The 16879-nt window shown below is 39.4% G+C and overlaps 1 protein-coding gene across 3 annotated transcripts in view; it reads left to right on the plus strand.

Moving 5' to 3' along the window:
- The window catches only part of SALL3 (spalt like transcription factor 3), a 22992-nt gene extending 16706 nt beyond the window's left edge, over nt 1-6286 (plus strand). For 2 of the 3 annotated variants that reach the window (XM_084621612.1, XM_084621611.1), the window contains exons 2-4: nt 1-1331; nt 1548-1888; nt 3305-6286. The exon at nt 1-1331 is cut by the window's left edge. In XM_084621612.1, coding sequence (XP_084477738.1) covers nt 1-1331; nt 1548-1888; nt 3305-3736 — 2104 coding nt within the window. In that variant the 3' untranslated portion in view covers nt 3737-6286. Of the gene's footprint in view, nt 1889-3304 lie in introns of all 3 variants that reach the window. The other variant, XM_084621610.1, reaches the window with a different exon arrangement.
- Nucleotides 6287-16879: the final 10593 nt, after the last annotated feature.

Here is a 16879-nt window from a genome sequence, read left to right on the forward strand (position 1 = left end):
TCCAAGTATTACTCCTATGAGCAGGTCACCCCAGAGGCCATCTCCTGCTTCAAGTGAATGCACTTCTTTATCTCCAAGCCTAAACAATTCTGAATCGGGCATTCCAGTGTCTGCTGACTCACCACAGCCAATTCACAGTGGCTCTTCTCTGACTAAAACCGAACCTGTCACTTTGCCTCCCACAAATGCAAGGTTAGGAGACCTTACTGTAAGTGGGCAAGTTTGTACCACTTCCACATCTTCAATTCCTACTGCTGTTACAGATAGCAGCATTTCAACAAGCCTCCCAAACTCCGTGCTTCCAGCAATGTCTGACCAGTTCAAGGCAAAGTTTCCATTTGGTGGTCTACTAGACTCTATGCAAACATCAGAAACCTCAAAACTACAACAGCTAGTAGAAAACATTGATAAGAAGATGACAGATCCAAATCAATGTGTCATTTGTCACCGTGTGCTTAGTTGTCAGAGTGCTCTCAAGATGCATTACAGAACACATACGGGAGAAAGACCATTTAAATGCAAAATTTGTGGACGTGCCTTTACTACAAAAGGCAATCTAAAAACACATTTTGGAGTTCATCGAGCCAAGCCACCACTAAGAGTACAACATTCATGTCCCATTTGTCAGAAGAAATTTACAAATGCTGTTGTTCTCCAGCAACATATTCGTATGCATATGGGTGGACAAATTCCAAACACACCATTACCAGAGGGCTTCCAAGATGCAATGGACTCAGAGCTTTCCTATGATGAAAAGAATATTGAAACACTGAGCAACTACGATGATGACATTGATGAAAATTCTATGGAAGAGGACCCAGAATTAAAGGACACAGCAAGTGACTCATCCAAACCACTTATATCTTACTCCGGGTCTTGTCCTCCCTCACCGCCTTCTGTAATTTCCAGTATTGCTGCTCTGGAGAATCAAATGAAAATGATTGATTCTGTCATGAACTGTCAGCAGCTGACCAGTTTAAAATCCATAGAAAATGGATCAGGTGAAAGTGACCATTTGAGCAATGATTCCTCATCAGCTGTTGGTGATCTCGAAAGCCAGAGTGCAGGCAGCCCTGCAATGTCAGAATCTTCTTCCTCCATACAAGCTTTGTCTCCTGTAAACAGCAATAGTGAAAGTTTTAGATCAAAGTCCCCAGGTCTGAGCAACCAGGGAGAACCACAGGAAATACAATTAAAGACAGAAAAACCTGATAGTCCACCACCTGCTACTGAAAATGGAGGTGCTTTAGATCTGACATCCACCAACCTGGGAAGACCTGTCATCAAAGAGGAGGCTCCTTTTAGTCTGCTGTTCCTGAACAGAGAACGTGGTAAGTTTAAAAGTACTGTTTGTAATATCTGTGGCAAGCCTTTTGCTTGTAAGAGTGCATTGGAAATTCACTACCGCAGCCATACTAAAGAACGTCCATTTATTTGTACAGTCTGCAATCGTGGGTGTTCCACTATGGGTAATTTAAAACAGCACTTACTGACGCACAAATTAAAAGAGCTGCCTTCTCAGTTATTTGAACCCAACTTTACTCTAGGTCCCAGCCAAAGTACTCCTAGCCTGGTCACCAGCACTGCGCCTACCATGATCAAAATGGAAGTGAATGGTCACAGCAAGCCGATCTCACTGGGTGAGGTTCCCTCGCTTCCAGCTGGAATCCAGGTTCCTGCTGCACCACAGACAGTGATGAGTCCTGGCATCACTCCTATGCTGGCACCCCCGCCACGTCGGACTCCCAAGCAACACAACTGTCAATCGTGTGGGAAGACCTTCTCCTCAGCAAGTGCACTACAGATACATGAACGCACCCATACTGGTGAAAAGCCATTTGGTTGCACAATCTGTGGTAGAGCTTTTACCACAAAAGGGAATCTTAAGGTAAGAAGAAACCTCTCAAATCTCAAACAAAACTGTAAGGAATGTGGGGTTTAAAAATGTACTACATCTGAACTTAGCAAGCTCTCAGTTTGTTGTTATCATCAAGGCCAGGAGGAAAGAGAAGATAAAGAAAACATTTATTGTATGGTGCTGTTTCAGGCTCCCAACATGTTTAAAGAACCAGGGCTTGATCCTACCCTCTGATTTGTGGGTGCGCATTGCTGTGTACATTAAAGTCAGCTCCAAGAGCTTGCATACACGTACGTGACAAGGCATGCGGTGGTGCACACCTGAGTCTCATGAAACGTATCTGTGTTTTACATGTGTGCCATCCTTTTGGAACATTGGTGTGAAATAGGCTTGGTATATAAAAAAGTGGAAAGAAATAAAGCACAAATCACTGCAAAGAGGCAGGAATGACACAGAATCTTGTGACAGTCACTGAGCAATTTTAACCTGTATTCTATGTAATGGTGTACGTGGTTGCCGAGGAAGGTGGTAGGCAGAGATTATTCCTAAACCCTTTCTAACTAGAAGACCTCCCCGTATATGAAAATAATTTAAGAAAACATTATGGGCACCTTTTAGCTCTAAAGATCTAGCTCTTCTGCCTTCTCTCCTCTTGTTGTTGTGTAGTAAGATTATAAGCAATGCTCCTCCAGTTACCCAGAGCTTACTGGGATGCCTCTGTTACACAGTCCAGTTTCCACTCTGCATGTAGTGCATGTGTCACTATGCAGGTTGGTAAGCTGGTACTCAGGGACATAAAATGATGTATCACGGGAGCACCATCTCTCGTCCTCACAACTCAGGTAAGCATCAGGAGGTTAGAGGCATCAGGGGCCATGCCTTAGTAAGTGCCCAAAAATATTTTTTAATGTATAGAATGTTTGAGGAAAGAGAATAAGAATGAATGAAGTAGTGTCTGGAGAAATATTAAGAGGCCAGAGGAGAGAAAGACAGGAGGACACAAAAAGGTCAAGGGCAGAGGAAATAACAATTAGATGGGGTAAGAGGGCTTCAGACTTCTAAGTGCCCCTAGGCCTAGTAATTCTCAAGGTGGTCTTGTGTTTTTATGCATATCAGAACTTCCAGTTGGCATCTGAAATTGTCTAACCTGAAGGATTCGTATTCTTTGTTGTTGTAGCATTGTATTTGTTTTCAGTGAAAAGAAACATGTATAGGTTGATGTCTTATCTGAATATTTTTTAAAAAGTTTTAATGTGGACTACAACTCCCATTGTCCCTAAGAATACTGCTTGGCAAAATAATTGTAATCTAATTCATTAAATGTGAATTTAAGGATGGCTTTTTTTCTCTTTGTTTTATTTTAATTGCTATACCGAATATTCAGACCAACTAGCTTATTGAAATGTGCTAATTTGTAGATGTTTCCCATTTCTATTTTCGATACAGGTTCACATGGGAACTCATATGTGGAATAATGCCCCTGCAAGACGTGGTCGTCGACTATCCGTGGAAAACCCAATGGCTTTGTTAGGTGGTGATGCTCTGAAGTTTTCTGAAATGTTCCAAAAGGATTTGGCAGCTCGAGCAATGAATGTTGACCCAAATTTTTGGAACCAGTATGCTGCAGCTATCACTAATGGACTTGCTATGAAGAACAATGAGATTTCTGTCATACAGAACGGAGGCATTCCCCAGCTCCCAGTAAGTTTAGGTGGAAGTGCCATTCCATCTTTAAGTAACATTACCAGTGGCATGGACAAAGCTCGCACTGGCAGCAGCCCTCCCATTGTTGGTCTGGACAAAGCAAGTTCTGAAACTGGAGCCAGTCGTCCATTCACAAGATTTATTGAGGATAACAAAGAGATTGGCATAAATTAAAAGCATTGAGTACAAATAACTGTTGGACCACTACTCAACACAACATTTGTTCTATTTCATGTACAGTTTTTGAAGTTAAGATTAGTTTCCTGACCTAAATACATAGGTTCCCTTTAAAATTTTCCCATAGCAGAAATACGTAACTTTGTGGCTGCTGAAAAGTTGTCTTGCAAGATCTGCATGGTACTTCTTTCAACAGTGAGTTTGACTGTTATTGAGAACTTTAAAACTTTTTTAATTTAAGTTAACAAAAACAAAAAAATCATTGGATAACTGCATTAGGGACAGAAAGAGTCTAGACTACGTCCACTTTGCTTCTTAAAATATTAATATCAACTGAGAAAAGGGGGCTTCACTATGGCATTCCTGTCAAACTTTTTTGCTGGTTTTATTCAAATTAGTTAGACACTTGAACTATGTTTTTAGGAATCTTAATCTTAAGTAAGTGATTAGTACCCCAATGCTGTGTGTATTATTACAGTATCCTTGTCTGTAGTATTTATAAAGTTAAGATTATGCGGGTAACAGACAATATACTTGGCCCAACCTTAAATGAAGCTTTTGTACTGCAAAATACATCTGGCTATGTGATTTTTTTTTAAAAGCAAATTTTGGTTTACTATAAATAAGTGGTTTATTTCAATGCAGGCAAAATTGTGAAGTTTTATGGGAAAGATAGCATGCTTTTCATGTGCAAGTACCCGTCAGTAACAAACCTTTTTTTTTTCTTTTTTTTTAATTTAAATATTTGTAGCTGCTATGTGGACAGTTGTTCTATTAAATGAAAAATGTAGTGTGGACTTTAACTCAATGATTGGAAAACAAGTTACAGACAAACCTTATCACCATAAATTATTCACAACATTATAAACAGTTGTGAGTAAATATTTCATGTTATCAAAACTGTACAATAAAAAGGTAATGTTTGTATAATGTGGTTGCAAACTCTTAATTTATACTATTGCACTTTTAGTATTTTGTATTAGGGAGGTTTGTCTATAATTTGAAACTGAACAAAGATGTAAACTATTTTATAAATAGTACTTTGACTGAAGGAGAATTGGGGGAAAAAACTGTTTCAGTTTCTTGTTTTGTCATCAGGTCAAACAATATGAGAGACCTATGCTAGTTAAACAGAAAAGCCACCATGAACTGTTGGATCCTTAAGTAAAATGGGGCCTGCCATTTCCTAAATTGAAATTACTCATTTAATGTTTCTACAAAGCCTATTCCAAAATGTGGCCATCCCCAACAGAAGTTTGATAAATTCATTTTAGGAGTGTGATATCAATGCAAGCCTAGGAGAGACTAAAGAGAACATTGTGTAGGTTTAATTTTACTGTAATCTGTTCTGTCTCTTTCTCACACACCCACAAGCAAGACGTTGACTGCCTAATAGCACTGGTATTGTGCACAACATAACTGGGAACAAAATATAAAGAGTTTGGCTGTATGATCAGTCACAACTTTAAAATATCCTGAAGTGATTCCCAATTCTTGCTGATTATCTCCTCAGATTACTACAAAGCACAATGTACTCTGATTATTCTAATATTTTATGTTTATTACATTGTTTAAATTACACCAAGTAAATAAAGGGAATGGTTCCACTCTTAAGCTGGGAGGCTGGGGCTTAATCAAAACTTGAACAGTAAATGTTTTGTGTACTACCTCATTTTTGTGCATTACAAGTATGGTGGAATCTGACACTATGAACTTCTGTCCAGCAAAATTGTTCAAGGGACATTATGGGTAGCTGGGTAACAGCCCAAGGAGTTTTATGCCCCGAAGAAAGAATCAGATAGTGAGGTCTTCTCAGTTGCGACTGAAAAAATAGGACAATCTCTTTCTTATACAACAAAAACCATTACTGTAAGAGGATGGACTATTTCTGCCATCATGTAATTGAATGAAAATGGTTTCGAAGACTTATTAGCTGTTTGTTTCTGTTGGAAATGAACAATGAACTATACAGCTCTGTTTTCTACAGTGGTGATATATATATTATAGAGATAGATAGATAGATATACAAAACATCCCTATAACATAACATCTTTGATCACAGTATGTGGATTCTTTGGGGATGTTTCAAAGCATTGGAAAAAAAGAAAACTGAGGTGGCTTAATGTTGCTGTATTTCAGCAATTGAATGTTTTTATTTATCTGTGTCATTTTTTGTGTGATCTTTTTTGTTAGTATTTGGTACCATGTAGTATTATCTCTTCTCCCTAAAGGATGTGTATAACTTAAAAAAGAGATGTAAAGTGTTGTATATAAGATGGTTGATGATGGTACAGTAAGACTGACCCCATTTTGTATTCAGGGTTAGGTCATTCCTCTCTGCATGGTGAAGAGAGACACTATTTTTATACTGCGATACCATGTAGGGCTAGGAGCCTCCCTGAACCAGCTGGGAATTGTTACCTAGATCCAATATTTTTTATTATTAAATCTTGTTGGCTTGACACATCTACTGATTGAAATGGATGTCTTAGTCTAGGTTACTATTTTTGTCATATGGAATTGAATAAAATGCAGGATGTAATATTATTTCTGAATTGCGTTCCTTGATTATTCTAATACCAGAGTCAGATACGAGACTAAGGTTACTCACAGCAGATTGATGTCAATGACTTCTAATTGGCGCACTTGCAAGTCAGAATAAGGTTAACACCTTATTTTCAAACAGTATTTGAATGTCTCTTAATTACCCCTAGGTGCAGAAATATTAAAGCCACAGTAAAAATTGCAGACTGCTAAAACCATTTTATTGCTGAAACAGGGAAAGAAGAGCTGTGTTGGAGAAGGAAAAGCAGCATTTGGAAGCACTGCTGTGTCAAAATGACTGTCCTCAAAACACTTATCAGTTACTAGCTACATTTTTTAAAAAATTCTATTTAGATCACTTGAATAAGCTACCTGTTACTCAAACTATTGCATCACAAGATTTGGGAACAAATTTATTAGCAGTAATTCAGCTAATAAACACAGTTGTTCATTTATGTCACAGCCCACATCACTTAATTCAAACCAGTTGAGGATGAATGTTGAAATCTGTGCATTTTTATGATCCTGATTTCACAAAGCATTTAAGCACAAGAAATGTCCATTGACTTCAATAAGACTACATCCATTCTTAAAGCTAAGCACATACTTAAATATATTGCTAAATCAGGGACTAAGACCTCACATTTGACTAAGTTTACAACTGTTAGATCTGGTGATGATGCCTGTGCCACTGCATTTCAAAACCAAAATGCCCTAGTCACTTTCCAAAAATCTTGTTCTGAAGATCCTCTATTTTATAGGACCTACACAAATAAGGTGTGAGCTCCCTCTGGTGATCAGTAAACTCTGAAAACACATGAGCTGTGCTGGCAGCAGATGACGTGATGTGCAAACAAGGAAGAAAACTAAAAGCTATGTTAACTACAGCTCTGTTCAAAAAATAAAGGAAGAAATTTCAGTTTTCGAAATAAAAGAGGACAAAATCAGGAGGCTTAGTGATTTCATTTTTAAACATAGAAAGAGATATTTTAGAAAGGTGTTAAAGAATGTATAATAAAAAATAGACTCAGATATAGCTGACATTGTCTTTTTGTCTGCTGTGCAATATATATTTTAAAATAGGGCCATATGGAAATAGGATGGACAGATCAAAGGCTACCTGTGGATTTTGTATTGAAAAACAAGGCAAAAAATGTAAAATGAATACCAGCGAGCCTTTAGAAACATTCATTTGCACCTACATTAAAAAACCATTAACACTTGCAACATATCAAGACACTTTTAACTACTTTTACGTGTATTTTTTTACACATCTCTTTTGTATATGTTATCCCTCTAAAGCTAAATATAAAAGATACTCCCCTACCTAGTTTGTCCTTCCTTGGCAAAGACGTTTTTTCTTTTAAAGCTACAGAAGCCAATTTGGTTGCCTTTTATATGTTTCTCTGCGTGTACGCTGTCATCTGGAGGACATTGTGGTTTTATTTTTTTCCTCTTTCTCTAATTCTGCAGAAGTCAAAAGAGTTGCCTGCTATTTACATCTGTGTGTAACACTAACATAGTGAATGGCAAAGTCATCAGTCATAAAATCAGGTATGTGCATAGCTCTAGGGGTACATGAAACAAACTTGTCATTCAGGGTCTTTATATGAAGGCATGGCATTTTTTAGTTATTTGCTGAGTTAGAGTAGCTGCAGGTGTTGAAACAGGCATAGGGCCTGATTCTGACTTCACCTACACCAGTTTTGCACCAGTGTATCCCCACTGACCAGAGGTGCTGGAACAATTTGTATAGTGGGGGTGCTGAGAGCCATTGAACCAAACTGTAAACCCTGGATATGATGGAAGCCACTTCAAAGCTACGGGATGCGGCTGCCACACCCCCAGCACCTCTAGTTCCAGCACCTATGCCATTGACTTCAGTGGAGTTACTCCTGATTTACACTGGTGTGAGAGAGAGCAGAATTAGGCTCTTTTTTTTCTTTTAGATCCCATCAAAATGACAGCTATATATATTTTTAGAAAATTTCAGGGCAATGAATTGCTGAACTAAAAGAAAAAAGAAAGTGCACTCTACCAGATTATCCCAATTTAAAAGCGGTCTAATTCTGGGCATAAACAAGATGGCTGTGTACCTTAATTCATATTTTATATTAACAAAACGTGATCATGATTGTGATCATATAAGTATTTGATGTTTTTTCACTCAGTTGAAGAGAGAGGGTCACTCACTGGATTTTGAATATAGGACCATGAAAATGAAAGCTTTGCGATTATTACATTGGAACACAGTGCATCTTGTGAGAATCTTGCTATAATGTTACTACACAAGGGGATCTAGCTAATGGTCAGATACTGTCCCTTTTTCTTAGATACCAAAGGTGTCAGCAGCCTTATGAAAAGAAAAAAGCATATTGTAGGACTGCTGTACAGTACTTTTATTTTTTTCTTGAGGCTGCATGGCTCAATCCTTTGGGGCAATTTAGGCAGCTGGAAACTCCCTAAGCTCTACTCCTAGCTCTGGCATGTCATGCTGTAGGGCTATGGGCAAGTAACTTAGTATCTGATTCTGCAAGGGGCTCAATGCCCTCAGCTTCGGTGGAGATTGCTCGTGCTAACTTCCCTTGGAGAGGCAACCAGTGATGGAATGAATTTCCCCCTCTGTAAAATGGGGATAATAACACTTATATACCTACCTCACAGGGGTGTTGTGAGGATTAGGTTGTTTGTACATGGTCTTGAAGATGGAAAATGCTAAGTATTATTGCTCATTTTAGAGAGCTTATAGTACATACATTATTTATTTGCATTCTAGTAGGCCTAAAGATCCCAAGCAGGATTATGCTAAGTAGTGTTGTACACGCATATAGTTAGAATTTATATGAAATTCTACGCAATACCGTTTTTCCACAGATGTATTCCTTTATTAAGTATCTGTTTCATAATTCTAGTGGGTTTCACTTAATGATTTATTTTTTCTAAACTGATTATCAGTTTTAGACTATGGCAGAGATTTTTCTGGCATTTCAATTTATTTTGAGCTTACATTGCTTACCAGTTTAAAAAAAAGGTAAAAGACACAGCAAGTTTCTATGGATATTCAAGAATCAAGTCTTTATCAGTGGTACTCTATGGTACTTTTGCTGTTGTGTGGGTGTGTGTGTTAGTGTGTATGTAATATATATACACACACAAATATATAATCCACATGGACATGTAAATGCATATATACATTTTAAAAAAATTTCTTGACTTGCTTAGAATTAATTCCAAAATGTGTGAATACTTTTGTTCAAGTCTCATCAGTTTCAGATGCAACTAAAACCATTACCAGTCAATGTCAATCCTAAGTAAAGGATGACAAACTGGGAATCATGACAAGAGATAAGATGTATTGTTACAAAACCATTATATTTATGTTCACTGGTGTTCCTAAATCACAAATGTTAAAAGCTTTTACTGAGTCATAAAGGTCATAATCTAAATTATGTTGAACCAGATTATTATATCAGATGAGTCACTCATTGTGCACAATAGAAACGTTAAAGTAAATATTTAATTAAATAATTCCAAATGCAATTGCTTGCAATCATTTGGATGTAATACAGAAAACAATTTGCTTCCCAAATTGGCATGATATATTTAATAATTTTGTAGTAGATAAGGCAGTACACAAGTTAATAACCTTATTCAATACAGTATATTATGCTGTCTCTCTCTCACTGTCCACTGACTAAATGTGTTAGCCCAGTTCCATATACTTTTACTTTCATGTCCTTCTCTGAGTAATTTTTGTCTTGTTTGAGAAACCCTTCTAGGACTGGATTTTACCACCCTTACTCATATAGAGTATTGTCTACTTTTGTCTGTCCCAGGGGACTAATCCTGGAATAAGGTACTACTCAATGTGAGCAATGATGGCAAAATCTGGTCTCTAGGATCTAGAAAATTACTTTCCTTGATACCAACTTTGCTCTTTGGAAAATACTGATATTTTCCCTTGTCTGTTTCTTATAGAGTACAAGCCAACATGTCTCTGTTTTGCTTACTTCCTTGTTTGTGGAACAGCATTGCTGATTATGTCAGTAGAGCTGTTAACCGATACTTGTTTTGTAACAATAATGCTTTTCATCTGGTTTCCATAAATACACTCATAAATTAGTGGGTGTATGCTTCTGTGTAGGCAAAATGAGTAACTGAACACCTGTGCTGGTATTTGCATGCTGTTACCTGTTTTGTGTGAGCACATATGAGGAGGACTGCACAAAAATGGATATGCTCACAAATAGATTTGGGTGCATTTCCCGTTGGTTTCCATAAATATATCCAATATGTCTTACATAATATATATTTTTTTTAATTCTCAGTGAGAATAGTGGGCAGTTATAAATAGTTATCTAGAATGGAGAGAACATGGCCTTACAGATTATAACAATTCTGAAGTAAAACAGATTTTAGGTCTAAATTTTCACCTGACAATTGTCTATTATATCGGTTTACATTAGTGTTTCTTCTAGATTGCTTAACAGTTAGAACTTCTCTTTTATTTATTCATTCTTTCAGTTAGGGTCTGGTTCTGCCACCCTAATGCTGAATAGTACTTTACTCTGCAAGCAAATTATTGAAAACAATTGCATTTCTCTTAAAAATAAGTAAAGGGTGGCAGACTTGGGCCATCACTGGGTCCAAAATATTTTAGAAACCCTTCAAAAATATTTCTAAATCTTCAAGCAATTTCTGCACATTTTGTGCCTTTGAGCCTTCTAGTGACATCTGTTAGAACAGTCCCCAACAGTCCATGGCTACTACTACTTATAGGGCCAGATTTCGATATCCTTATTCACTGTGGGTAACAAAATACTACAAATTACAGTTATTCCAAATGAAATCAATGAAGCTACTCACAAAGAACTGTACTACTCCATGTGAGTAAGGCTGTTAGAATCTGGTTATGTGTATATAAATTTGTGTGAGTGTATTACATGATCTAGAGCCCTGTTTCAAAATCAGCATTCCAAGGATAGATTGTGGCTAGCCTGTACATAACTGTGCAATGGGGCAGGGGAAGGAGTAAGGACGAGTCTCTTTCCTGTCCCCCATTGCACAAGTCTATACATGAACCAGCCAGGATTTCAAGCCCTGTACTCAGGGCCATACAGGAGATGCTACCAAGTGGCTCCCCATGGAAGCAGATTGTCCAAAAAGTGTAAGACTAGGAAGTAGGCAGGACTGTGGATCCCCTTTACATGTCAGGCAGTCATGGGTGAACTCCCCCAGCAATTGGTAGCCAGACACAGAAGAGACTATGTTGTACTCTTTAAAAGGGTGGAGGCAGTTTATGGACTCCCACAGACATCAGAGAGCTCCAGGAAGCATTTTCCACAGGCTCCATCTGAAGCAATGGAGCTGCACATCACTCCCGTGTTTTAGCTCTCAGACACTACGTTTGTTGATTGCATTTCATGCCAATACAGATAGATTCTCTTCATTGGTTCATTTTAGAGATGCAGTTTTAGGTTTATATGGCACACACATCTGTTTTTGTAGCCCTGTTGGGAATCATTTTTATTCTCGCGGTCAGGCTCTGCCACCTTTACTCGCAGCTAGTGCCTTACTCCAGGAGTATTCCCATTGATTTCAATAGGACTGTTTGTGGAGTAACGTATCACTCCACAAGTGCCAGGGTGGCGGAATTACTGTGACTTAACAGGCAGAGATTTTGGAGTATTTGTCCAGTCTGAATTCAACCCTCAGACACTTGCAAATTAATGCACTACACATTACACTACGTCTGTTATCCATGCCAGTAGTTCTCTTCCTAGAGCTTTCACAACAAGGGTAACTGGCAGATTTTTCAGAGTGACTTATTTCCAGATTAATTTTGAACCTTCCACACATTTATATTTTTTTAAATATGGCCACGTATCTGTTTTCCCAAAATCACATTTCCAAGTTAAAGTTACCCAACAAAAAGCTTTTTTTTCTTATCACATGCAACAAGCAAATGGGGACGATGAATAAATGCACTACTTGCACAAGAAAGGGCTTGAAGGAGTAAGCCTTGATGGATTGGGCCCCTTTTCTACTAATGCTCTATAACAAATAGAGGAAACGGTTCTTTTACCAGAAATCAATTATCAAAGACAGGGATATGTCCTGTTAAGGAATTGGTTCTATATATATTCACAGTGCTAAGGAAGAGTCAAAGAGACAAGTACCATATGAAAAGCAGCTGATGTCAGTCCTGAATGCACAATAAGAATGCAAAGCACAAACATAGGCATGATACTGTAATCAAAGGCAATAGAAAATGTAATACAGTTTAAGACACTAACACAATATTTAAAAAACTATTTGACAGTAAATTATAATATAGGACTAATGAACTCCTAACTTGCATGCGAGTGTGCTAATAGACCTAACCTGACAACCTCACATGTATGTATTTCCCACAGAAGTCAACAGGAGTTTTATGAGAATAAGAACAGCAGAAATAATAAATTTGAGTGGTGTTTTTTTCACCTCACCAGAGCTATGATAGCATCATACAGTTACAGCCTAGGGCCTGATCCTGCAAAGCTTTAGGCAAATTGGGTAAAATTTTCTAAAAATGCCTCAGTGACTTGGGACTTAAATCCTGTTTTCAAATGCTCCTAAGTCTCATTGGAAGTAGGAACTTAGTGTGTGATCCACAAAGCAACTTAGGTGCCTAAACTCCAGAGTTAGATGCCTACGTCCTTTTGTGGACCACCGAAGTGCCACGCACAACCCTCATCTGACTGCCACCTAACCTGGTGGGCATCTAAACTCATTTGGTGCCTAAGTTTCTGCTGTAAAATTTCCCTCTGTGCTTAAGCTTTAGACACTGTGGCACGCACACTGCTGCTCACTCTAGGCATCGGGCAGCTATCTCCTGGCTAAGTCACAGAGCAATTCACGAACCAGGGGAGGACAGGTCTCTGTATGTCTTAGTCACAAATGGGGCCTGATCTAATAGGTGGCCTCTGAGAATGGCTACCTAATTGACTCCCATTCAAAATCTAGCCATAGGAGGCAGGTTTGCCCACCTTATAACTTTCAGCCCAGTGGTTGGAGCAATCACCTAGGATTTGGGAGGTGCAGGTTCAATTCCTTTCTCGCTGCCAGAGTGGGAGAACAGATTTAAACAGGGAGCTGCAACCCTTCAGGAGAGCATAGCTGTTTCACTATGGCTAAATAAAGAGTGATTGGATCTAGAGTCTCCCACCTTCCAGGTGGAAGCCCTAACCAATGGACTGCAGAATCATTCTTGCTCTTCCTCTTTGGCCCAATGACTGCTCCACTGTGGATAAACACTTAGATAGTCAGTGAGTGAGAGAGGGAGAATGACTCTGCAGGTCAGGGCACCTACCTGGAAAAGTGGTAGACCCAGGGTCCAGTCTCCCCACTCCAATTACTCTTTTATTATTTATCTAGAGTGGAACAGCTTCAACAGGAGAGACCGAGGGAGCTCCTCCCCACAAAAGAATATCCCATATCTCAGTGTTTAAAGCACTTTCTTGAATGATGGCAGACCCATGTTCGAATTATTTTTCTCCCTCAGGCAGTAAAAGGGAAATTGAACCTGTGTCTCCCACACCCCAGGCAGGAGCTCTAGCTAGTGAGATAAAAGTTAGTAGGTGGGTGGCACCACCACCACTTCCCTCTCCCAATCTCCATTTTGTATGGAGTGAGGCAGGTGCCTAACTCATTCCCACAAGAAACGCCTTAGGAACCTAAACTGCCTGACTCCAGGCAGCAGGTTCCTATTCATGGATCACTAGCAGAGATAAGCGGACCAGACATAGGCGCCTATTTCTGTGAATGGGGAGTGGCTTAAGACACACCCTTACCTTTGGCATCTCCCATTGGCTTGTGTAGGCATTGCCCCACCGACTGACTGGCTTTTGTGAATCATATTCTTAGGTACTTATCTCTCCCCATTCTTCGTGTAGGGAACCGAAGCACCTAACTCAGGCTTTGTAGATCTCAGTGTTGTTCCTGTGATTTTCTAGGTACCTAAAAGCTAGGTGCCACAACGCTCAGTGTTGCAACATCTAAGTCCTCTCGTGAATCCCACCCTTTTGCATTTTTTAAAATGTTACCCATATTCAGTCCCATGCATAGCCCCACTCTCATAAGTAAAGTTTGCAGGTTTGGGTCCATATTTTGAGGAATTACTATTAATATAATACATTGTACACCCAAAAATGTTTCCCTTTCTGTTCTCCCCTCTTCCACCATTTGTGTTTCTTATCATGCTGTTTATCATTTGTCCCCTCTTTTACTACCAGTTCCTGTGTCTGTAATCTCCTTCCTCTGTCTTCAGAAATCCTCTTTATTTGTCCTGTTTATCTTATTGCCCACTCTTTCTCTTCACAATATGCGCAGGGAAATAGATGTCAATCATACTTCTCAAGTGACCAGGCACAAGTGTACATGGGATTAGATTAAGACTTGAGTCTATGTCTAGTGGCAAATAGCTGCTCCCACCATAGGAAGAGCCCCAGGAAGGACTCATGCCATAGTTAGGCCAGGTCTACACTACAGACCTATAGCAGTATAACTAAGTTGCTCAGGGGTATGGATTTTTCACATGTAAGTATACCAGCCTAGGCCTCCCACCCCCCATGTAGACAGAGCTATGTCGATGGGAGAGCTACTCCCGTCAACGTAGCTACTGACTCTCAGGGAGGTGGATTAACTATGCCAATGGGAGAAGCTCTCCCATTGGAGTAGGAGCACCTTCTCTTCAGCACTACAGCAGCGCAACTGTATCGATGCACCATTTCAAGTGTAGACCTGCCCTTAGATTCCATCCTTGCTCCTCACTCCCTTTGGGACACAAGGGGATGGGGAGGAGAACCAATTTACAGCAGTCCTGCAAAATTACTTCTCCCCCATCTTGGCTCAGCATTGCTGGCTAGCGCATTGTGGGGTGGGGCCAAGGTTCAGCCCTTCCTCTCCCACTTTCTCCATGATGCGTATTGGCCATACAGCCCCACTCCTGGTTCCTTCTCTTGCCGCCTCCACCAAACCATGGTGCAGGGAACCCTAATGTGTGCACACACAGAAACACACATGGGTTTATAGGTTCTTATACCCCTTTATTTCCCAGAAGAGCTGAGTTAGGACAAATCAAAATCTGACCCAGAAAAAATACATATAGTGTGCTGTTAGTCATGGTTACAAGTTAAAATATCCCTCTGGATCTAGACCAGCTAGGAAAACCCGGCCCCAGTTTAAAAAGCTTCATTGTGTCATTAATTTATTGAGATGGGCGTTCTAGAAACAAAGATGCGTGTTTAGTGAGCTCACTGGCATGGCAATGCCCTGAATTTTCCAGTTCACAGCTGAGGCTCTGGGAATAATGCAAACATTTGTTTGTAGTGTAGACCTGTAGTCAGGCTCTGGGAATAAATGGAAACATGTCGGCATTTCTGAATTTTAACCCCGCCTCCAAAAATAGAAATGAGGATTGCATCTGTCTACATCTAATGAAGTCTTCCAGCCAGGAGGGAAGCTAACAATTTGAAATGTAGACATACAGGGCCTGATTCTGATCTCTCTTACCCCATCGTTACACTGGTGGAATTCTATGTTGTTGCTCCTGATCTATACAGGTGTAACTGATATCAGAATGACATCCACAGTGACTAAGCCACAACCCACACTCCTCAGAGGGAGACCTTGCCTTTATACTTGCCTGTAAACCATCTAGTGCACTTGCTAAATTCTATAAGTAACAGTGATCTACTATCGTAGACATCTCATTATGTTCAAAAGGCCTGAACTCTTCTCATTTATAACAGTGTAACTCCCTTGAGTTAAGTGGAATTATATCCTATTTACAGGGATAATATACACACAAGTAGCTCATTCTGCACAAACACCTTATTTTGTAACTACCTGGCTCCTACTAACTCACCACTATGTAGGGTTGTCCTCCTATATGAATTCTTTCCTGAGCATGCCTTCCTGGGTCTGGCCCTTTAAATTCTGCAAAGCAATTTTGCTATGGTTATTTTGTAGCTATCTGCTATTGGTGCATCTCTGGCTTTTCTAGCTGGTACCTATTTCATTTCTGTCATACGTCCTCTTAGATATTCTTTTCTTATTCCTGGTGGAATGGCACATTCTCTCCTATCTAAGTCACATCAACATGAGAGGTGAATCGTGCACAGTTGGTTCACTAACGGCTTGCTCCCGATTCACTGAAGTCAATGGAAAGACACTTATTGATTTCAGTCAGAGCTTGATTGGACCCTAATCTAGTGGGCTCAATTAGAAACATATGTAGCAATGCAATAACAAAAGTCCTAAGGGGACTGAAGAGAATGCCCTTGCCAGCTGTCAAAGTACGTACTGTCTGTAGGCAAATGAAATGTTATGCTGTGTCATATTTGGTACATGCCTGCCTATACTTATGCCTCATTACTCCCAAGTTTTAGACAATGTTGAAGTCACCTGCTGAGTTTTCACTCAAAAGGGGGGGAAGAAGTCTGAAAACTGGTAAGACAACCTGCTTCATTTGAAATCGTGTTGAACATTCAAGCCAACAGAATTTCAAAATCTAATTGTAATCCTTTTATTTTCTTTTTGCTTGAGATCCCATAA

Source organism: Lepidochelys olivacea, assembly GCF_965140295.1.
Source record: "Lepidochelys olivacea isolate rLepOli2 genome assembly, chromosome: 2".
Classification (NCBI taxonomy): domain Eukaryota; kingdom Metazoa; phylum Chordata; order Testudines; family Cheloniidae; genus Lepidochelys; species Lepidochelys olivacea.